The sequence below is a fragment of the Pangasianodon hypophthalmus genome, chromosome 23 (assembly GCF_027358585.1).
Source record: "Pangasianodon hypophthalmus isolate fPanHyp1 chromosome 23, fPanHyp1.pri, whole genome shotgun sequence".
Taxonomy (NCBI): domain Eukaryota; kingdom Metazoa; phylum Chordata; class Actinopteri; order Siluriformes; family Pangasiidae; genus Pangasianodon; species Pangasianodon hypophthalmus.
In genome coordinates, this window is record NC_069732.1 from 14,416,415 (window position 1) to 14,440,914 (window position 24,500).

Genomic DNA, 24,500 nt, shown 5'->3' on the forward strand with positions numbered 1-24,500 from the left:
TAATTATTTTACCTGGAATGTTTCCTATGTAATTGCTTTTTAGTAAATGTTAAGAGTTGTGTATATAAGTGCAACATGGACCATTTTTTAGAAGCAGTTATGCTACAAAAGATAGAGAAAGAGAACAAGAGCAAAAAATTCTTTATCTCAGAAGGAATGCTGGAATCAGCTCAAGGATCAGTGCAGCAGGGTCAGAGTCGGAGACCAGAGGAGGTTTTAGTCTGCCCTTATCACCGCGTAAGTGCACACAGGGAGAAAGAGTGAAGGATGGAGGACAGATTGGGTGTATCAGCACGGAGGTGATCAGGCCCATCTGTGTGACGTGGCTCCAGACTGAGCAGACGGCTGCAAGCAGTGATGAGATTTCACCCATGCTGCCTGGATAGACAAATAAATATCCTACTTACCGTGAACCACTGCTATGGTGGGAACTGGTCGATGTTGCCATCTGATACCATTATCTAACTTTTAAGAAGGTGTAGGAATACTCCAAAAGACAAATTCTCCAAGACCACCCAGATACATGCTTGACATAAGGGGCATGACAGCTGTAGCGAGGTCAGAAAACGAAGTCCTGCTAATTTGAAGATCTTTGCCTTACAATAAAACTTGCCAAATAGTTTTTTTCCCCAGACAGACGCAGATTTCCAAGATGTGATGAGTCAGAGTGGGTGTGAGAGAAAAAGACTGCATGGGAGAGTGAACGGTTACAAGGGCAAAAGCGAGGGTGATAGCTACATTCACTTCACATTCAGATTTCTGTGTTATGAATCATCATCCCGAGCAGAACAAATTACTATAAATGGCACCATTATGATAAACCACAGAGTAGAGGAGAGTCCAAATGTACCATATACATCTACAAAGTAGCTTACACATCTACACGCAGGCAGTGTAATTATGTGAATGCATGGAGTAAATACCTACAGGCAGAGTTCTCTCCGCAAGTGATTTGCTAGAGCTGCTTTGTTGTTAATAGCTAGAGGACACGCTGCTGACCTGCATTAAGAGAGGGGGGTTGTGGGAAGGAGGAGCAGGCGTGGTGCAGGTGGTTAGATTTGATTTGTCAGGATGCCGAAATGCCCGCCATGACTCTACTTAATCACGCAGCTTAATTACAAATAGCCTGTGTGCCAGGCAGACAGCACGCCTCCTCCTTCCCACATCCAGATTACAGAACACACACACACACACTACACTTTCCCCTCATCAGTATCCATAATTAAGCATAAAATGATGGCAGTAATGAAATCCTCACATACGCAAGTGGTCAGATAGACCATGCAAAATCAAGGCACCAGAGAAATTCTGTGGTTAGTGGACGTCTGGTGGAAACTGTGCAAGTGTTTCAGCCCTCCAGATTAGCCTGCGGTCTCCCAGCACGCCCGTGTGCCAGCCACCTATGGAGGAGCACTTGCTCAAGGGACTGCACCGACAATGCTCAATTTCAAGTCAGCACGTCGTTTCCAAAAGCAGCCTAAACAGCTTTTGTTGTAAAACTAAAGTACAAAATGACACTGGCCTGTTAAAAAAAAAAGGTGCAGGAATGATTTCATTGCACCTGTCTACTTCCTGAATGGCCTCTCTGTGCCATGCGCCTGTAAAGTAATTCCTGAGACTTCTCACCATCGGTCATGTGATGTGACATCTGGACGGTTTCGTTTTACAGAATGTGCACAGAAACTGAGAAAGAACATCACACACTAACTGTTAAAAAAGCTTGTTATATACACATAGCACATCCCACAACCCACATGTAAACAGAAAATGTTAAAAAAAAAGAAATGTGCTAATAAACAAAAAGCAAGTGTATTTAGTGTACAGGTGTGTAAACACTTATGCCTTCAAGGACCTTCATGCATAGCATCTCATTTACAACAAAAATCATAATTATATGTATTCCCAGAATGTATTACCTTTTTTTTTTTTTAAATTGGAAGCTGTGCTAAATTGGCATGTTCTAGTGCACTAGTGAAAATGCTTCTATTTTCATTCCCTTCTAATATAATACAATATTTTTCATTACAAATTATATTATTGACAACAACTTGAGTGAAAAGTAGAATCATTGAAATATTTACTTGAATTTCAGTGTTTCTTAGTATTTGGTACGTCCTCTTGTTTGCTTTAATGACAGTGTGCACTCGAGCTGGCACGGACTCCACAAGTCTGCCGAAACCTTATGATCCATTTTAGATCAAATCCATCAGGGCGCTGTCTGAGCGCTTCAACAGAAGAGATTAGCCTTGAGGAAAATCTGACCTTTTGTACAAAGCAGTTAACATGGTCAATATCACAAATTTGCTTACAGTTAAATAGGGACCTAGAAATAGTGCAACATCTTGAATATTAAATATTTACTTTCTTTATTTTAAATTTTTCAAAATTCTAAAATCTTCTGTTTATTTCCAATTTTAAATAGAAAAAAACCCCAGATATTCAATGTGGTCTCAGACTTTTGGACCTCACTGAATAAAACAGATTGTATAAAAAAGACCTCATTGTTTTAAACAGAACTGGTATTAGAATATATTTTTATTATATAATTATAATATTTTCAATTCTTATAAATTCCTGGAATTTTTAGGAATTCTTCTAGGAACAATCTAAAAGTTAATTTACTGTAGGAATGCCCCTGCAACAACTGTAAAGCACAGCATAAGTGACAGAAAAATCCAAGAAAAAAGCAGGGATGCACATCTTTACCTGCAATCCAAGTGAATTGATTGCTGTTGCAAATGCCAATTTAGCTGTTTATATTATGTATTCTATACAGCATTCCATAAAGTCTGCTCATGTGTACTTGTAATCCGAACCAAATTTATACACATGCAAGATTCGGTTTTCAGTTGCATTGCTTCTTTCTCAAATACTGTCTGCCTCAAAAAATGTGCTCCAGACATAGCTATTGAACAGAAGGCAATTATTCAGTATTCACGAAGTATGATTTGGAATATTATTCGGATGCCCATTCCACCACATATCCTCACAATATCTTTTACCACACTTGCACTTAATAGCAGCAAATATTCAGACTGTGAACGTAATCTGAGTCAAAGGTTTATATGCTGAATATTTTTCCATAACAGATGATGAAATGACCCAGCGTGTTCAATTTGTATAGAAATTTCTGTCAGATTGGCTTCAGTATATTTACTAAGATGGATATATTAAAGGTTTTAGTCACATTTCCACTAGAGTCAGAAAGCAAGCCAGTGGTAGTGCTGTTAAACGTGTGATTCATTCCTAACAGCCTGACAGACATGTAAGCCAGCGACAGCACATCAGGGCACAACTGCTCTCTACCTTTGTCTACTAGACAAACTGTCATGCTTCTCTTTCAGGAACATGACTGCTTAACAACTCCTGAGATTAACTAGCCTCATAAAGCAAAAACAGCACAGCGCAGTGCAGTGCAGTCCGCAACCAAAATGGCTGCCCCAGTGGCGTTCTCGCAAATGAGATAACAAATCACATGCCGGATAATAAAAGGAACTGCTACACAAACATGGGATAGGACAAGGGGGTCATCTGCTGACCGCGCTCGGGGGTGAGGTAGTGAGCCATCAATCAGTGGTTTATTGGGATGTCAGTGGCTGTGACAGAGCACCATCTGGGTTCTGCCGTCTGGACCTGTGTTAGAGCAGGTGATGGCGGTCTGCTCCTTCTGCTCCTCTTCTCTCACTCTGCTGAAGAACCAGCTCAGATATGCGTGCAGTCTGGAGTGCAAAACCAGAGTGTGTACTGGAAAATATAATTCAACGCACACACAATTGAGGTGGAACTGGGAATTTTAATGATTTATTCTAAAAAGGTGTAAACTATTTTGAAAAATAAGTCTCATATACCCAATATATACAGTCACCATCCACTTTAATATGAAAACCTTTACCCCTGGTCATTCATGCAATTATCCAGTCAGCCAATCATGTGGCAGCAGCGCAATGCATAAAATCATGCAGATACAGGTCAAGAGCTTCAGTTAATGTTCACATCAAACATCAGAATGGGGAAAAATGTGATCTCTGTGACTTTGATTATGGCATGGTGCCAGACAAGCTAGTTTGAGTATTTCAGCAAATGCTGGGATTTTTATGCAGACCATAGAGTCACTAGAGTTTACATAAAATAGTGCGAAAAACAAAAAAACCTTCCAGTGAGCAGCAGTTCTGAGGGAAGAAACGCCTTGTTGATGAGAAAGGTCAGAGGAGAACAGCCAGACTGGGTCGAGCTGACAGAAAGGCTACGATACCTCAAATAACCACTCTTTACAGCTGCGGTGAGCAGAAAAGCATCTCAGAATGCACAACATATCGAACCTTGTTGACCTTGATGCAAGTTAATACAGCTTGCTAAATCAAAGACTTTGGGAAAAATCAATCAGCCAGAACTAGCCTTCAGTGAACTAGCTTTAATCTTACCTAATGTTGCAATCAAACTCAATGTTAGAGTCCTAAAGACAATAAATATCTCTGTGAAGAATGTAATTTGTAATAGAGGGCAAACTAAGCCTGCAGCACACACTTACGTGCACATGCACACTGTACATACAGCACACATGCATACACACACAGACACACACAGACACACACACATTTGTCTCAGTATTCTTGTGAGGACGTTCCTTTGAAATACTTATTAATGCAGCTAATTAATGCTATGTCTACACCAAACTTTAACCCCAACCTTAACCTCAGTAACCATAAGGAAACATTTTCTATTGATTGATTGATTGATTTTTGTATTTATAAGCAAAAGCTTAAATTTTTGTAAAAAAAAAAAAAAAAAAAAAAAAAAAAACAGTTTTCCTCATGGAGACCAGTCAAATGTTCACACAAGGTCAAAACTGTCACATATTCCACTCCCACCAAGATATAAAAACATACACTTCCCCCTCTTACACACAGATACAGTTTGAATTAAAGAGTTTAATGACACATTTGCATCATACCTGTCAAACATCCTTTCATCTATAAATATTGGCTTACTACAAAACTCCACTACATGAATAAACAGTCCTGCTTGGGCGACTGCGCCTTCCCACCCACAATGCTGCAAAACTCAATGACATCTTGACAGTGTTTAGGCATAAACATCCACTTCTTCAGTGAAGAAGAAGGTGAAAGAAAAAGAATTAAGAGTCTAGATATGTGACATATTACAGATTTGGCCAGCAAGCTAATAGAGGCTAAAAGGCTTATTTCAGAAGTGTTATTTAAGACAAAAGTCATATAAACTGTCAATGGCCATGAAAGTTGTGCAATTCTATCACAGTGTACAACAATGCAAATCTCTGAATGGTTTTCATTGCATATCCAAAAATATAAATTGGCTCAAGTACAAACTGGCTCAAAACAGGAACTGAAAGAACCTGGGGAATCTAATTCTGGTTCATTTTCTCCTGGCTGTAAGGGTAGAAGCAACTACATTATTATTTTGGCATGCAAAAACACCACTTCAACCCGGAAGACATGCTTGGATTGACATTGTTATACTTGATTTGCCATCTGTTTAGCCAATCAAAATTTCTGACAAACAATGCTGCTAACCCTGTCTCAAGTACTATTATCATTGTTAGCACAAGGGTTAAATAGGTACCAAAAATAGTACAACTGGAATTTTTGGTACTGGACCTGTGTTTAATGCGAAAAGCACAATTTCGTATTTCTAGTGCCAAAAATTCGGGCAAATCCACCTTTTTGTTGGATGTCCGTAAGTTGCTGTGATGCACAAATAATTGTGTTGTGTTGTCTGTCATGTGTGTTGTAAACTGTGTGTGTGTTTTAAACTGTGTGGAATGTATCATGTTGTGATCAAAAACCAAGAAAAAATCCTAATACATGTAAGTATATGGTGAATAAAATGATTCCGATTTTTTGTTTCTGGTGGCTTAATCTAGGTACTTGGACTGCAAAACAGTTTTATGCTATGATTATAATATTTATTCCAAAATATTACAAATCATTTGATATGACAATGGCATTTGGCTCTCCTAAGGTCTAAAGTTGGTCAGGAATAATCACAGCACACAAATCATTATCTATATATAGCAGACCTCTGCAATATCAGTATTGAAAAGGCCAATATTTATAACCGAAATATTGCACAGCTACACATTGGACATTGACTGAGAACAATATACACAGACACACATATTAACACAGTTTTTCATATGGATCTGTGGCTGTCCTGTATGTTATAAAGGTCTCTTTTTTCTGGACTGCAGAAACAGTAGTATGGCTGCCTCATAATCCAGACTAATCTTCTCTAATTACAGACACTTTTCCATGCAGAAAATGAGTAGGGAGATCATATGATCACAGGTGTTTGGGTCTGTCCTCTCTGCTTCCATAAACCCAAGATTGCAGACAATAATCACTTCCCATCAAGCTCACCCACAGAGCAAAGAAAAGGAACATTTGGACAATTAAACATGAAATGTGCAGTAGCACCAATTTTGTCCAATGATGGATTGTTGGATTGTTGATTAGTGTTTGAAAACGCTACAGGATTTAGCAGGACAGAGAGTGAAGGCAGGAAAGATGTATTTGTGTGTGTGTGTCTGTGTGTGTGTGTGTGAGAGAGAGAGAGAGAGAGAGAGAGAGAGAGACAGAGAGAGAGAGAGAGAGAGAGAGAGAGAGCGAGTGAGAGCACATGTGTACACTTGTGTGTGCACTTTGACGGTGAGAACGATACTCAGTGGCGTAATGAAATGCCACAATCAGGCTACTGTAAAAGAGAGAAAATTGTGTTCAGTTGGTTGAGAAAGTGTAAATTCAAGGAAAAAATGCTGCATAATAAGTTTGTTGAAAAAGCTTTGCTGCATGTTAGCTGATCTGCGTGGTCATATGCTCAAATTACCACTCCGTTTAAAGCTGGAGGATCACCAGGTGTTACACTTGGCTCATGTGAAGCATGTGATTTTTTCCCCTCTGGTCCAGACAAAGTCAGTGTTTTCACTGGCTAGTTCTGCTCAAAGCTGTCCTCATGATCTCAGCAGCTGGATCTAGAAAGCTTCCTCTGTCCAGCCTGTTGTTGCAATGGACAATGGGTAATATTTGTATTCCAGGATAGAGAACATTATATTATATTTTAATTTGATCAAGTGGCATTTATACCAACACAGTAGGAGAAGCCCATTGGTAGAGGTAGTTGTGTTTATGTGTAGACATTAATGTACTGTACTAACCACTTTTTTTTTTACTAATAGATATTTTGTTTTTCCTTTCTGATGCATAGATTTTGCCTGCATCCTTTTGCTGAACTACAAGACACATTATGCTCACTGACTAACTGAACAATACCACATTGCTGAAACGCACATGTGGAACATCCATAAGCCCATCAGTAAATGTGGAGGGAAAAAAAAAAAACATTGCCAGGAGTTCAAGCTAGTTGCAATATTTCTACCTATGGTCCAGAAAAACCATCCTCATATGTTACGATTGGCTTGTAGCTCTTACTCTTATTCTGCTGATTCCGCTTCTCCATTTCCACTGTTTTGCTATAGTTGCTACAACAATGTGAAGGACTTCTCAAATGTCCGACTGACAGACTGCATTCGGCCTAATAAAAGGATATATATATATATATATATTTAAATTTAAATTTAAAATGGGAAATAAACAGAAATTTTAAACTTTTGAAAATTCTAAAAAAAAAAGATGTGCACTATTCAATGTATTAGATGTTGCACAATTTCTAGGTCACTTTTTAAATGTAAGCAAATTTGTGATATTGACCATGTTAACTCCTTTGTATAAAAGGTCAGATTCTGTGAGTCTTATCCTTTCCACTGAAGAACGTATTCAGATGATATACCGATGGATTTGATCTAACCTGGATCATCAAGTTTCACACAAACTTGTGAAGTCTGTGTCAGCTCGAGCGCACACTGTCATTAAAGCAAAAAGGGGACGCACCAAATACTAAGAAATTCTGGAATTCAAGTTACTGCTCAAATTATTGCTGAATATCATTTGCAATGAAAACTGTGTTACACTGAAAAAGAAAGTTAGGCAGAAACATTTTCACTAGCGAGACTTTTGGACCCCACTGTGTGTCTGTGTGTGAAAGGGCTCAGTGTGAGTGTATGAGCAGAGAGTCTGCATTAGTGCCAGCGATGTGCAGGATGCTGAGGTGGGGGGCAGACAGAGTGGAACCAGGCCGATGTCTTTTTAATGGACTATACTGCTTATTCAAGGCTGACGAACAAGGCTCCATGCCCTGAAATTCAAGCCTGAATGCAGTTCCTTCTGAAGTCTAGCCAGCCTTTTTCCACTGTAAACAAGCATTTCCCATTCTACAGTAGTGCTTATTGCTCAATACGGCTTAGTCGAATATTGGAATATTATTGTAATAGTACTATAGCTTCATACCATATGATCGTCTTCCATCTATGATACAAATGTTCATCAGAAATATTTAAACTATATGTAATTAAAAACTGTATGTCCTGTGAAAAAAATAACTGTATTAATACATTTGCAAATTAAGAGTATTTGCAGTTGGGGGGCGGGGGGGCAGTGGCTTAGTGTTTAGCACTGTTGCCTCACACCTCCGGGATTGGGGGTGCAAACCTCGCCTCCGCTCTGTGTGCATGGAGTTTGCATGTTCTCCTCATGCTTCTGGGGTTACCTCCGGGTACTCTGGTTTCCTCCCCTAGTCCAAAGACATGCGTTGTAGGCTAAATGGCATTTCCAAACTGTGTGTGCGATTGTGCCCTGCGATGGGCCGGCATCACTTCCAGGGTGTCCCCTGCCTTGTGCCCCGATTCCCCTGGGACAGGCTCCAGGCTACCCTGCGACCCTGTGTAGGAAAAGCGGTACAGGGAATGGATGGATGGATAGATGGATGGAAGAATTGATGGATGGATGGAGTATTTGCAGTTTGTGCTTTTTGAAGGATACTCATAAATAGGTGTTATACTCAAATCTGTTGAATTATTATTGCTTTACTCATAGATACTCATAGATACTCATAAATAGGTGTTATACTCAAATCTGTTGAATTATTATTGCTTTATATCAGTCTGGCAGTTTCTGATTACTGACATTAAAGACAGCTAAAATCATTCCCTTTGCTGAGGTATGTGTCTAATTCATGAAGTAGTTCTCTAACTGGGTGTCAAATTTAAAATATGAAAATATATTTAAAGAGATTGTAAGGCTACAGTTTTTGGATTGATATACAGTCGAGCTGAGCGACTGACCATGTGTACAGTGGACTGTTGAAGTTTTTAAATAGAAATTCCCTGTATTATATTAGAGGCAGTGGTGGCTCTGGGCTACTGATCAGAAGGTTGTGAGTTCATACTCTGGCCCTGCCAAGCTGCCACTGTTGGGCCCTTGAGCAAAGCTCCTTAACCCTCTCTGCTGTATCATGGCTGACCCTCCATGCTCTGATCCCAGCTTCCTAACAATGGGACAATTGGGTAACTGGATACTCTTCAGTTTTGGATAAGTGGATTATACAGTATTACATGAGGCTGCCATATAGTTATAGTCAGACTGAAAAACAACACACTCACTCACTACACACTCTGGGTTCAGAATGGATCTGAAAGAATTTCATTAGTTTAAATTCAAGCTTTGGGGGCTTTAAAAACTGTTTTGATGAGATAGGTAAATCTCTCCAAAGTCCACTGCTTTGGAAAAAGATATCTTTGTTCTATTCTGTCAAAGGCTTTCTCTAAATCAATCAATAGTATCAACATAGAAAGATCTATTTGTCTAGTAGATGAATTACATATATGTCAGTGCACTCTGTCAAACCAAAGTCTATTTCTTATAAACCTTGTCTGGTTAGGGTGACAGGACAAGGTGAATAAGCTCTGTGGGCATAACATTTTCTTACCTTGTAGCTGTCAGTGTAGTCACAACCTTCAGAACTCAAAAGGAATCAGAATTCAAAAGAACTATAAAAGCCAATTTCATCCAGTGTTGCCAGGTAAGTGCATGTTCGTAGCCAGCTCCAATGAGCCTGGTGATCCTTCATTAAATGCATCTTTGATCATATTTGTGAATAGAAAAATAGCTCCAACTGCTTGGTCAAAAAAGTTGCAAAATCTAAATCTTCAAGCATAGATGTTTGAATTTCCACCTGCTAGGCTGTGGGTGGGCTTTTTTCCATTTCACAAATAATCATAATTGCTTCATGATCAGATAGTGTGGCAGCTAGGTACACACAGTGTACTATTTTAATAATCGCTACTTTGGGGTTCAGGAACATAATGAGTCTGGGATAAGAGATTTGCGCATTTGGACAAAGTAATTTCTTCTTTTTGAAGCACTGAACATGTGGAAATGTCATACGGCCCTGGATCTTTTATGCGTTTGATTAAGAATTAGAGCAGACTTTGAAGGGGTGAATGTCCTAAGGGCTAAGCGATCTAATGATCAGTCCAGGAAAAGATTAAAGTCTTCTCTGATAAGACAAGGAGCTGCCGATGCAGCCAGGCTCATTATTAAGTTTTGCAAAAAGTTGGGTCATCATGGTTGGAGTCAGTGTCATACTATCCATGTTAATTACATAGTCTTTTTCTATTTTTCTCTTTTCCTACTGATGTACTTTTAAACCTCAATGAATTTATTAATAAGTGTAGCATATCCTTGCACTTTAGATGACAATGATGAAAAGAATACATAATCAACCCAAATTCTTCATTATTTTACAGACGAGATATTTTTTCAGATGAGATAAATGGGTCTTCTAAAGAACAGCATTATTTATAATGTTTTTCATTAAAAAGCTTAAGATATACACCCTAATGCCTAGCCAGGCATAAGTAAAAATATTAATAACGCCATCCCTCAGGAAATATCAGAATCTAAAAGGCCATGCCTCCTTTACAAGACCCTATCATAGACCCTTAAAAATTAAAATGTAGTCTACACTCCGAGTTTGAATATTATCTAGAAGGGGGATTGTATACTGATATTGTGGATGGCAAAAAAAAAAAAAAAAAGTAATATCATGACGTGGCCTTCAAGAGAGGCTTTCTTGGGAACACTGGATGTGAGGCAGGAATACACCCCGTCATATACACATTCACACTTGGGCGGAAATTAGAGCAGCCAATCCATCTACATGCATGTCAGAGGAAACTGGAGAACCTGTAGGAAGCCTGCATGGACACAGCTAGGACATGTGAAAGGCCACATAGTAACCTGAGCTCAGGAGGGAATCCTGGAGCTGTGAGGCAGCAATACTACCTGCTGTGCCACTGTGCTACCCATGTAATTCCCAACAAATCTGAAATAACTGCACTAGAATTATAAGTTATTAAAGAACTGGCTAATACAAAATCAGCTTGCAGAAAGAATGGGAAATTAGTGCTCTCCCAACATTACTGAGAATCTAAGCTTGCCAAGGTCAAGTGCCTTGACTAGTGACCTAAGCTAAACCACTTTTCCCATGCGCCTTCATTCTGTTCCAGATTCTTCAGACACTCATCAGCAAATCATTGGATGGATCCGTTGTGCTCTACCCACAGTTTACTTGAGCCATATATGATTGCTATCATTCTCAGTGATTTTTCCTGAAGGCATATTTGAGCTGTCCTAGATGTGATGTAGATCCTTATCTCAGAACCATGAGAAGTTTTGATTGAGTAATATGCCCTCCGTAAACAGTGGAACTGGAATTCTACTCCAAATCTGGAGAATAATCTACTACAAAGCCTATTGTGATATCAGCCTCCAGCTGAAAAGCTGTATTTTGGTCCAACTGCTTGTATAGGCCATCATTTCTTTGTTTGTGTCATATCTTTTTTCCATCTTGCTAATTTGATCTGCTATACCGTATTGTCTTCACTCGTCCTTTCATTTCATGTTGGTCAGATAAAGTTGAGAGATAAGTTACAATTTTTGTCATTAGCTTCAATTTTTGAAGAAATATGCCTTTTGTTCTCCAGAATAGATCTCATGATAGCCTTGAGTGTGCTGTCATTGTGCTCAGGCACAATTTTCTCTTCAAACCAGATTCACACTCAGGTACTATAACAGTCAGTTAGCTTTTCTTAAATCTCAGATTATACCCTGCCAACTACTAGTAATGTAGAATGATATTATTTTCAAGGACACAGATTTGCACAAAACAGGGCCACCTGCTGAAGGCCAACCAGGGTCAACTCATGTCTCCTCTCACTGCATGCAGGATTACAAAGATACAGCAGGATTCAAAGGTCTGAGTCCACCTCCAAGATTGCTTCTGATAAAATAATAATTTCCTCAAACTATATTTCTCTAACAACTATATGAGTCCATAAAGTGTTATTTACTGGAAGCAGCAGTGACTAAAAAATAACTCACAGAACTATACTAAGTACTGAGTCAATAACAAGTGTTAGTCATTAACCATTGTAATTGCTGTTGGGGATTATGTTAACTTTCACCAGATTTTCCCCACAGAGGGCATAATTATGCAGAATTGAATTCTGAGTCCATTTTTTTTTTTTTTTGGCTTCCTCAGTATCTCATATTGGTAGACAAAGTGTCTAATACAATAATGTGTCTTATTTTGATTCAAAGAATTATAAATTTGAATGAACATATCTTTATAATGCGTATAGTTAAAGAAATCTTTTTTTGTGGAATAAAATATTAATGCTGGAATAAATTATTTTGTTCCTACACTGGCTGAATAATTCTGATAAGTCGTGATTATTTCAGCAAAAATATTCATGATTATTGTTTTATCCATTAACAATGTTTCCTTAAGTCTATTCAAAGACATGAATGTGTACACATCACTGGTATTATAGTGTTGCTTCATGGATTTGTAGATTTAGCTAAACTCTACCTTTTTTAGCTGAAAGGAAAGGTTTATCCCTCTGAGAGAACCCTTAAAGATTCTTTGCAGCACCTTACACTTGGGTTTCCTTTTCACAACTGGAAAATACAGGTACATTTTAATTTGTTTTAACCACCTAGAAAACAAAGGGGGGTGCAAACTTTTGCACTAATTTCTTCACAAACTAAAAATCGGCTTACACAAAGTATTCTTGAATAATAAGTGTAAAAATGTTCATATTCCGTTTTAAAAACCATACTGTTGCTGCAGCTGTCATGAAACACTCCTACACACCTACTCATTTCATCAGTGCCCTCAGGATCTATGAGTCTCCAGAAGCAGGGTTTTATTATAACTTTTTCAATATATCTGCCCTACATACATATGTGTAAGTGTGTGTGCTCCTGCGTCTGTGTGACCTCTGCGTGCAAACTGATTCTGTTTCAGTGTTATTCTTATCTCTAGCAGGCTTAAAGACTCGGCTTCACTAAGGTCCGTGTGCACGTGGCTCGTGCCTCACCGCTCCTGCTTCTCGGAGAGCTACTGTCCTTGAGAGCCTACTTCTCATACACACACTCCCACACCCCCGCCAAGATAGCTTGTGCACACACACACACACACACACACACACACACACACACACATACACACATACACACACACCTACAAAACTCCCGGATAAAACTGACCTTTGCATTGTCTATCCACATGTCACAGAACGGAGAGGGAGAAAGCCCAGAGTGGCAGAACTAAGATTAGCCTTCCGTGACTAACAAAGAACAGGCAGCTTATAGATGGAAATGAAGAGCTCTCACCTCCTCATGTCCAGGGTATTTTAGTCTGAAGTGGGTGGAAGGGAATAAGGAAATATTTCTGAAAATACATACACATCTCTGACCATAGCAGCTATACCAGGCCATATACTATATGCCAACATTATTTTGAGCTTTTATGCATTTAAGTTGACATACCAGAGTTTCACACAGATCATTCCATTACTCGAATTTGTTTGTGGAGCACTTACAGACCTGCAGCTCTGCTGTGCTGAAGCATTCCCAACCCGGGAAGAAACTCTGTCTTCCATACACAGTAATTAATAAGCAGCATTACACACCATGTGATGCTAATTTACTGCAGGAACTCTGCACTTGCACTATGCATCATGTCAGATTTAATTCCCCATAAACTGGAACCTTCTGTAACCAGTGCAAGTACTACTACTGCAACATTCTCAACTCATGCCCCCTTTAATGAGCCCCCAGTCACGAGTCAGCACACCTGCCTAACCTGTGAACTCACACCATTGAAATCGGCCAGACTGGACTCCTATTAAATTCATGTCTTGAGCAGAATAGAAGACTTCATTATACGCAATATCTCTTCATAGAGGCATTATATGACATACTATTTTTTGCCATCTTTTTTTTTTTCCTCATTGGTAAGACATAATCACAGCTTCCCAAACCCCAGTACTGAGATAGTGTCTCTGCTGGGAAAGCCTAGGAAGGCAATTAAAAAAAATGAAATTAATCTGACCTTCTGGAGGACGCAGGGAGAATTTCCCAGTGTGGAGCCTTAGGCTTTGGCAGATAATAACACCAATCAGCTTTTCTTTCTTTCCTGACCCCCAGAGCAAAGAACGCTGATTCTACTTCACATATCCATAGCCTTCACACACACATACACACACACAGACAATTGTAATGAACAACCATTTAAGATAGACTGCTTTTGCTATACTAAGCATTCAATTGTTGAGCAAAGTCTGCAAAAAACATGATACAGCAGCTGAGAAAATGCATGGAGTGTAAGGGGGAACATATAGAGCATAAGTTGTAAATAGTAAATACAAAATTATTTATATGTAGCTTTACTCTCACTGGTTCCTGACTTTTCGGACACCCTGTTCATCCTGAGTAACTAGAAGCACAAGCTATGTTTTCTGATCACAGACTGCAGAGTGTACCGTCTAGCATCCAGCCCAACAAAAAAAGCATCTACAACTGATATTACAACTGTGACTTACACCGAAACATGGCATAATCAAAGACAACCACATCAAACCCCAACGCTTTCAGCACAGCTCAATGAGAGATACACTTTTACAACAAGAACGCTCCCACTTCACTAAAAAAAACCCTGAAGACATTCAGTGCACGAGAAACAGCTTGCAAAAAAAAAAAAAAAAATTCTAACATTTTTTAAGCATTCTGAGATTTTTATAAGGTCAGCACCCCTTTATGGTCTGTAGGCATTTCACACATCTGGAAGCTAAGTATTTGAAAGAGTTGAAAGTTTTATGATGATTAGTGTAAATCACTGCAAAGCACAGGCTTTTTTTCTCCTCTGGCTTTTAAAAGCTTTTGGAGCCTATTTGGCATTTTTGCATCAGTGCCACTTGGTAACACAGTGTGTACCAGTGGGTGTGATTAATGACTTTTGATGGTCTGCGGTGAAGATCGCTGTCCAGTGTGATTAAAGACAGATGACCTTGCTAAACTATACAAATCTGATATCAGTATATCCTTTAAAGTGTATGAAGATTATCTTATAAAGTACACTACTAGACATTATCTAGACAATGCAGTTTAGATTGATGCCAAACATTGGAAATAGCAGTGATGGCTTGAATTTGTTATTTAATTATTTATGGCCTGATCTACCAGTCTCATCATATTAATAATGTTGCCATAAAATACCTTTATGACATTTCCACTGAAAATGATTTTAGTAATAGGGGAAAATGATATTTTATCTTATATATCCTGATCTACCAGTTGTTTACCTCCTCCTACAGTAAACCTCTGGTACTTCAGCTCGAAATCCCTTTTCAGAATCAGAGTCTAGCTAGCTGGCTGGTAGCTTTCAAACAGAAAGTGGGAAAAAAATCCATGATTCTGATTGGATAATCACGTTTCTCACTATAAGATGTGATTCTTATCAAACTAACGAACACATTCATTTGACATCTAGGGTGGTTAAATATAGAATTGTAATGAGGGGAGGTTCAAACCTGAAATCGCCTCACCACCTACACCTCTGACTAGACTGTATTTGCAACAGGAACAACTTGGTAGAAAGAGAGAGGCATGAGTTAAAAAGGTAAAATAAGGATGTACAAGGAAAAATGCTCTCATGTCATCTCACAGTCATCCTTTGCTTCTTATGCAGGCTGTGGCTGGGATTCATTAAATAAGTGAATGCTAAGAAAAAGCGTTTTTTTTTTTATTATTATTCTAACCACACATTGCCTTGAAGTGGATGATTAGTTGATGTAGTCATGGATACAGATCTGAAGGTACTATATAAAACACTAATGAAAAGTATGTGTATCAAAGCCATCAGGAACAAGCAGTTTACATAAGTCTGATACACAGCTGCACCAATGCAGTCCATGCCATCTGCTCGGCCAGACTAATGGCCACATGGCATTCATGCTCATAACCTGTTATTTATTTTCAATGTTTAGATGTTATTTGTCAGAGTGGTATAAGTGGTATAAAGAATTTATTTACATAAAAATTTCTTTCCTCCGGGCACAATGTGCATCATTCAGATGACACTTAAATCAAATTTGAAATGCCATTTAGACACAATTATATAAAAGTTCATAAGAAGTCCTGGACCAGCACATCCTTCTTCCTGAAGATGCACCAGACTCTGCTTTTGGAACACCTCAGACGTGCAAAGATAATTCAATTAATCTGTCTCATTGAATGCACTGTTGAAATGGTAGGAGATTGCTATTCTTAGTCGGCTGCCCACTGCTTTGCGTCATGATCACATTCTGATCTGCATCAGCGCCTGCACGAACTCAAGCTAGTCAGCTCTAGTGATGACAGAAGTGACATGAAGGACAACAGTGAATCCGTTCTTTCTGCCCAGTAGCCTGCTACGTGAGCCATGAACAATAAGAGGCTGCTGCTGCTTGGTTGACTGTAACTGATAAAGCCATTACATTCCAATCATCCTCACTAGCTTTCACTGAACCAGAATCTAATTATTTTCCTTCCAAGGACCAACGAGCCGTAAAGGTTAATTGCTGTCCATCCGTGTGATTCTGTGGAAGCACCGGAATTGCACAAAGTTCATTAGTGGAGAGAGAATATTTACGCTAACTACTTTAGCCAGACTGCCTTTACTAATACGTGAGCCAAATATAATTGTTGGTTTCACTGCAATGACTATTAATAGCAATTGATGAAACATTGCATCTTTCTGTCATTTCTGTCCACTCCTACGACTTCTTCTTCCACTATACAGTATGTTTGGTCAACAAGCTAAAGATAGAATGAATGAGCTCAACCAACAGGTTTCCCAACAGTGTACAGTCAGAAAGGAGCTAAAGTAAGCCCTGCTGTCCCTAAAGTAAGCCCTGGTGTCCAGGATGAATGAATAAAGTAAGCTCAGCATTCATCAAACCCACATCACCCTCTCTATTATACAGCATGTCAGAATCCTTAAGGAAGTTTGTTCCTCCACTTTCCTTCACTACAACATCAACTATTTCTGTATTAGTGTGATGTGCAACCTCATACACCTAGCACACATATTCTTACCAGACCATACACTATGTACCTGACTATGTAATATATGCATTTAAAAAAAATGCTAAAAGAAAATGACAAATTAACTACCGCCAGCCAAAAACCGGCCGTAGTTCAGCTAGTATTTTAAAAACATAAAGCATTGCTGCTTCTACTGTGGGAAATCAGACAGATTCATGTAAATTACTGACGGTATCTCATCAAGATAGAAAAGAGCTTTCGCAGACTTTCAGAGATTTATTATTCATTTATACTCTCTGGTCTGATTATAAAATGACAACATGGTTTGTTCAAGTCCTCCGTGAAAACAGAATGTTTAAAGACAACAGAAACAGATGTCTCATTTATTCATGATGCTAGTAAAGCACCAATGAGAAATAAAACAGACCCAATTTAAATTAACGAGTCTTATTTACAGCCATGAACTAATCATCAACAGTTAAGCATTAAAAGGTAACTGTTATTGCCAAGCATGTTATTTCTAAGGAAGGAATTTTATGTAGCTTGACCTTCACAAAGTTTACTTGAAGTCCTCTGCTCTATAGAAACAACATGCAATTTTAAAATCCAGAATGCTCACCTAAAACCTTTTCTATTCTCACTTGGTGCATCAGCCATTTAAGTTTCCAGACATGCCTGAATTTACCAGTAGGGACACACTAAAATTGTACAAATTGTATGTTATATGAGACATAGCTTTGATGTCACATCCACGTATCACACTTACCAGCGAAGGTTCCTGTAGCCAGAATACTGAGCTGTTTCCATGGTTACTTGGTTCATTTGACTTACCTGCAGCTCATTTACTCAATGGTCATATAAATGGCACTCTTCACAGCCTGTGGCAAAGTCTTGCCCATCTATTCTAGCAAGTCCAAACCTTTCAAAATAGCTTATCCCTCTCGTTGTGTTGAATGTAGTCTACTAACTCCACTGTGCTTTTGGAACACTCTTAGTACCTCTTTAATTTTCAATCAACTACTCTTTCAATCACATGGTCATGTTTATTTTGGTCATGTTACCAGTCCCAGTAGCTTCACTGCAGTCACTGGCTACGTTTACAGGCACACCAATATTCCGATAATAATCGGAATTTGCCAATATTCTAATTAGTATTGAGTCATGCATGTAAACGCTGCAATCCGATTGCCTGATTCAGATTAAGACAATATTCTGATTCCCCGAATTCCAATTCCCACCCCTGGAAATGCCTGTTTTAATCGAAATTTGTTGCATGTAAATCCACTGAAAAGAGATATATGTGCATGCTCAGTCTGCAAGGAATTGTGGGTACTAACAGATGCTTAGCTGTAGGCTAGGTATTTAGTAACGGCATCTCATTTAACTCAATATAAACATCGTATTCGGAATATGGCTGCAACCTGACTATAGATCTTACATGGAATTTGATGTGCATGTAAACATAGCTACTGAACGATTGAATTAAATGCTTTAAGATGAATAACTGATTAATAAGCTGAAAATTCTCACTCAACCTCAACATAGTTGATAGAAACACATGGAAAAAACTGGTAAAATTGCCAGAGATATGTGATAATGTGATAACTTGTTATGTAGCTCCACTATATTTATATTTATTACAATTATTCTCCAACAACAAAGCATTTTAATATTGATAGCTGTCCATGAGAATGTTTTATAAAAACTGACAAATGAATTAATTTGAAAGGGCATTACATTAGAGACTATGGAGACTGTTGAAGAAACTAACACTGTTAATGACAGGTGAAGTGAAATGTATTTATCATCTGTTTGTGCTGTGTTTGTGCTGTTCTGTGCTTTGAAGGTTATTGATTGCGCCAGTTTGGTTTTTGAGATATTCTAGGTATACACGTCAATGTAAGTGAACGACCAAAACTGATATCACAGTGGTTGTATAATATCCCAAAAAAAAAACAGACACAAAGCACTTTGTACAGCACAAATCAGCACAAATGGTTTGATTTTGAGATGACTGGGATGTAATATGATGTGTGCATTGTGACGTCACTCTCGATCATATATCTCAGAAATTAAACCTGCACAAACAGTATATTTTGCTGCATCATTCAGTACAAACACAGTACAAACAAATTACATACGTTTTATTCTATTTCATTTTCAATGAGGTGCCAGCTTAAAGTTAATTGGTTTGCTCTAAACCTCCCTGTTTGGTTTCCTATTGGTCATTATTGCTCATATGACATACAGTATATGGCCAAAAGTATGTGGACACCCATGTGTGGTTCTTCCCCAAACTGTTGGCACAAAGTTAGAAGCACACAATTGTCTAGAATGTCTTTGTATGCTGTAACATTACAATCTTCCTTCATTTTCCTTCCTTCTTAGTTTCCCTTTTACTGGAACTAAGAGGCCCAAACCTGTTTCAGCATGACAATGACCCTGTGCACAAAGCGAGCTCTATGAAGACATGGCTTGAGAAGGTTGGAGTGGAAGAACTCGAGTGTCCTGCACAGAGCCCTGACCTCAACCCCACTGAACACCTTTGGGATGAACTGGAACACCGACTGAACCCCAGACCTCCTCACCTACTGTATCAATGCCTGACCTCACTAATGCTCTTGTGGCTGAATGAACACAAATCCCCACAGCCACGCTACAGACTCTAGTGGAAAGCCTTCCCAGAAGAGTGGAGCTTATTATAACAGCAAAATAATGACTAAATCTGGAATTGGATGCTCACAACAAGCACATAAGTGTGTGATGGTCATGTGTCCACAAACTTTTGGCCAGCGCATTCTCCGCAAAAAATGATCTTAGTGCAAATATCTTGAATATAGTTAACTTTATTTACTAGTATGTTTTTTTTTTTATTAATGTCAAGCTTGAAATAGTCTCTTTTTTCTAATTTTAAGCATTTATTTCTAGAATGAAGCAAAATTATCCTACAATAGAATAATAAAATGTCAAGCTTGTAATTAGTAAAAAATGTCTAGAAATAAGTTTAAGAATTTTATATATGGTTTTGTCTAATCTTATAATAGAATAGAATACTAGATACATTGTGGCTACAATTAAGATAATTTCACCTGCTAAGATGTAATTTTTTTTGTACTGTATACTATAATATGTCAACATTGGGAAAATGTTTCCCAATGCAACTCATGAGGAATTATTTAGTTAAACATGATTTCATTTATAAATCCAGTGTGTGTGTGCGCGTGTGTGTGTGTGTGTGTGTGTTTGTACCCTGTGTGAGGAGCTGCAGGGTGCGGACCTCCTCTCTGACGCGCAGCTGCAGGACCTGTTGCAGGATGTACTGTCTCTGGCTCTCTTGCATGATACCCATCCTCTCCAGCTTCCTGTCTGTCAGCCTCATCAAAGCTCGGCCTGCAGACAGAAAGAACTTACTCAGTATCAAACTACTTCCGCGTGACGTAACTCAGCACAGTAATGAACATCAACAGTAATTACAAAGCTAATATTTACCACGTATGCACACAAAACACCCTGTAACTCAACATGGCTAATAAGAGCAGTGTGAACTGAACCTGAGCAGACGAGTCTATGTGGCATGTAAAGACTTTAGTCTAGCACTCGTCTCTGTCCTGCAATATATTAAAAGGAAAAACGTTAATTGAAGGAAATTAACTGGAATTTTTTTGCTCCAGATAACATAGTAGTCAAGGTCAGATGAAGTTCATTGAATTTCTCAGCATTTCCCGTTTCTTAATGACATTGCTGAGGGCAGAGTGAATAATCCAAGTCTCATGAATTTTCATTGCCTCATCTGATATTTGGCATTTTTGCCTTTTGGCTTGAGGCACATCGCTTTGTATGGGATAAACACTGGAATTTTAGTTGTGTCTATGAAAAAGACATTGCACATTCATTCACTTAGAAGCTTGTTAAGTATATAGCGTTCAGCTCTGATACAAAATATGAGCTCGCATGAATCCTATTTTCTTGTTTGATGACGCAAGCAAAGACAGCTCTCTCACATTCTCTCTCGGTGAAATTCTCACAGCCTCTATTATCTATAAAGTGTGTTAGCCAGTGGAGTGATGCTGACGTGACCATTTTCCTGCTCGGCAAAAGCATTTACGCCAGCAGTGGTTGTTGACAGCCAGACGGTTATTTAGAGCAAAGTGTGCGCTGCATGTGTGCAAACCTGCTTAAAGCTCCCTAACAAATCAGGCCTCCATAATTGCCAACCACCTCTTCCACAGAGAGCGTAATGTGGAAATGCAAAAAAAAAAAAAAAAAAAAAAAAAACATCTGAATGAGAAAGAGTAGGTGGAAAGAGTCCAGGAAGCCTTTAATGGGCGCAATGGTTACAGAGCCTGCACAGACCAAAGAAAGCATGACAATAGAATAAAAGCGACAGTAAAAGAGAATAGGAGATTGAAACTGTCATTATTTAGTAAGCTTTATTGAAATTGGACACTTTCACAATATAACTGATGGATAGAAAAGCATAGAAACAACAGCAGTGCTTCCAGGCCTGTCACTGAGCAACAGATGCGTCAAAGGACATATCAAATTTTTACTGACATTTAAAAAACGCCTACAATGAGTTTCTGGCTGGGTGCTATGTTTAGCCATGCTACATTGGAAGAAGAGAATGAGGGCTCTTGTGGAGGTGGACGTGATCAGACTGAGGCTTCTCCATAAAATGGACGTGGGCCAGACGAGCTCTTCATTTGGCAGCCGGAGCTGGAACTTATTCCTTCTTTCTGACTCAGTGCCTTCAAAATCCCAGAAAGACGCAGAATGGGATGAGTTAAGCCATGGTTAATACTAGCGCACTGAGGAGAAGAGAGGGAGAAGAGAAGACAGAGGGGAGATAAGAGGGAATATGAGAAAATAGAGGACGAAACAAGAAGAGAAGATGAAGTGAGGAGATTCAAAGACAGTCACCAAATTATAAACCAAACAAGCAGAAAGGGAACTGGGAATGAAGCCATTCAAAACAGAGCTCAGCACATAAACACGTCCTATAAAAACATTATGGATGCTGCTCAGCTGTGTACATCAAATGTCACTGAGTGGGAGAAAAGCTACACTACCTTAAGTCTAAAGAAAAACAGGCAAGATGGTGCAGTTCATCCAAATGCACTAAGTCACCTTACAATGCATGTCAAGTGGGAGAGAAAAAAGCCATAAAAGGCAATAAAGCTATTGCGCCTATGGGAGCTGCACTGCCACAGACTACCCTGAGGAGACATGTACTGAGTCACAACAACCGTGATTATGGCTTTTTCACTGCACCCCTACTCTCACCTGTGCAGATCCATCAAAAATAAGTTAGACAATAAGGGTAAAACAGATCAGCTGTGTCTCAAATCTATATGGAATCAAATGCGACTGGTAAGGAAATATTCGCTTTTATGTCATCCTTCCTAACTGCCAAGAGTGGTGAGAATCACTTGGATACATGCTTTTGATTGACATATCTTCTCTGATATGTGCATACTCTGATATGTGATCCAGTTTTTTTTTTTTTCTTCAAATTTTGGAATTTTCCTCATTTTCTCCCCAGTTTGATCACCTGTCAATTCCCACCGCCCAGCCAGCTCTCCCCATCAGCTACCAAGGAGGGTGAAGGCTAACACGTGCGTCCTCAAAGACACCAGTCAGCTGCATCTTTTCAAACTGCTGCTCATGTTGCATCACAGGGCAGCGTAACCCATTTGGAGGAAAGAGCTATCTGCCCTCTTCTGCATGCATGAACTCAGACACGACCACAATTGAGAAGTGTCCCACTGAAATTTTAAAATGATCGTACTTTTCCAATCCTAAATTTGAAAAATTAGCATGATAGACCGTAAATTTTTGGTCATATCGCTCAGACACAGAACAGGATTTAAAAATCCTATATGTAGTGATTTTCCATTAAAACCTCAACAAGCTCAACAAACAAGCTGCATGCATGATTTGTCACGAGTGCCGTAGTGCTACTCATTTGTGCACTCCTGTACGGCTGAAGAAACTCTGCATTTCTTGTTTTGAGCGACTGTAATTGTCTTAGTGTCCGTGCTTTTTGATTGGGAACACAGCCAGGTGATTTACCTACCAATACTTTTGTGTTCTCCTTTCCAGATCCACTTATTTTTGCTTATTTGACTGTGAAAATGATTTAAAACACTTTTCTCTCCTGGACTGCAGAATAGTGCTTTAATTTAAATTCCTATTCTCACATGAGCTCCTCCAGACACTACCTGCTGATTCTGCTCATCTTGATATCCCACTACCAAAAAATCAATATTAAATCATTGCAATGATTTATGTGTTTTATGTAAAGGCATGCATGTGCATGACTTTTATACATTAGTGTAATTAGAGGAGTGTTTAGACTTTTATTGCCTGAACGTGAATAAACAAGGTTGGACATGGGAACGTGTGAGCAGATATACACTGATCATTGTAATTATTGTACTGTATAATTATTTTATACAATAATTGCTGCAAAATCTTGATGAGGTGTGCCAATAATTTTGGAGGGAACTGTAAATTTAGATTTTAGGCCACCATGTTTAGCATTGATGTTAAGTCAATCACTTTCCAGCAATTTAGCAACAACCATGCTAGCAAACTGAAAAAATTTCAGTTTGAAGAGTTCCTACTGACACACTTCTACTGACCCCCACTGACAGACCCCTTTTCCTACACCAAGAGACAAAGCTCATATGCTAAAAATTGTAGGTGTTTTGTAGGTGATCCAAATGGGGATTTCTGCACTTTAATGGGTAAATATTTTCTAAATTTGAATTAGTATTTGAATTAAGAAACTCATTTTGACAGAACCACAGGAGGCATACTGGTGGCCCATCATTTTAACAAAAGCATACACAATGAACATCATCCAGCACCAAGGCTACTTTATTAAACCTCCAGTAATGTGCATCATGTACAGATATAACACACTTAAAGTGAGAACAATCACTGAGGACTGGATGCTCTAAGAAAATTGCAATACATTTCATAAATATCTATAATAAACTTAATAAAAAGCGCCGTAACAGTCAGTGAGTTTTCCACTACAGGAAGGTCTTCAGAACAGAAGACCGAGGACACTTTCCAGCTGCTCTCCAACAGGTAATGTTTTTACTTTTGTCTTATTAACTTTACAAGAGAGAAAAAAAAGAGTCTGGTGCGGGATAAATTTAAATTTTATATCCGGAATTTATATATTTCTGT

General features: G+C 38.7%; 1 protein-coding gene across 4 annotated transcripts in view; it reads right to left on the bottom strand.

The window, feature by feature from the left end:
- samd12 (sterile alpha motif domain containing 12) overlaps nt 1-24,500 on the bottom strand; it is a 98,387-nt gene that overhangs the window by 32,996 nt on the left and 40,891 nt on the right. For 2 of the 4 annotated variants that reach the window (XR_008300788.1, XR_008300787.1), the window contains exons 4-5: nt 20,550-20,690; nt 408-8,808 (exon numbers count right to left, since the gene is read on the bottom strand). Coding sequence is in view for 2 of the 4 variants with exons in the window: in XM_053228387.1 (XP_053084362.1) it covers nt 20,550-20,690 (141 nt within the window). In the remaining 2 variants the exon portion in view is untranslated. The remainder of the gene's footprint in view (nt 1-407; nt 8,809-20,549; nt 20,691-24,500) is intronic. The other 2 variants (XM_053228387.1, XM_026929995.3) reach the window with 1 other exon arrangement.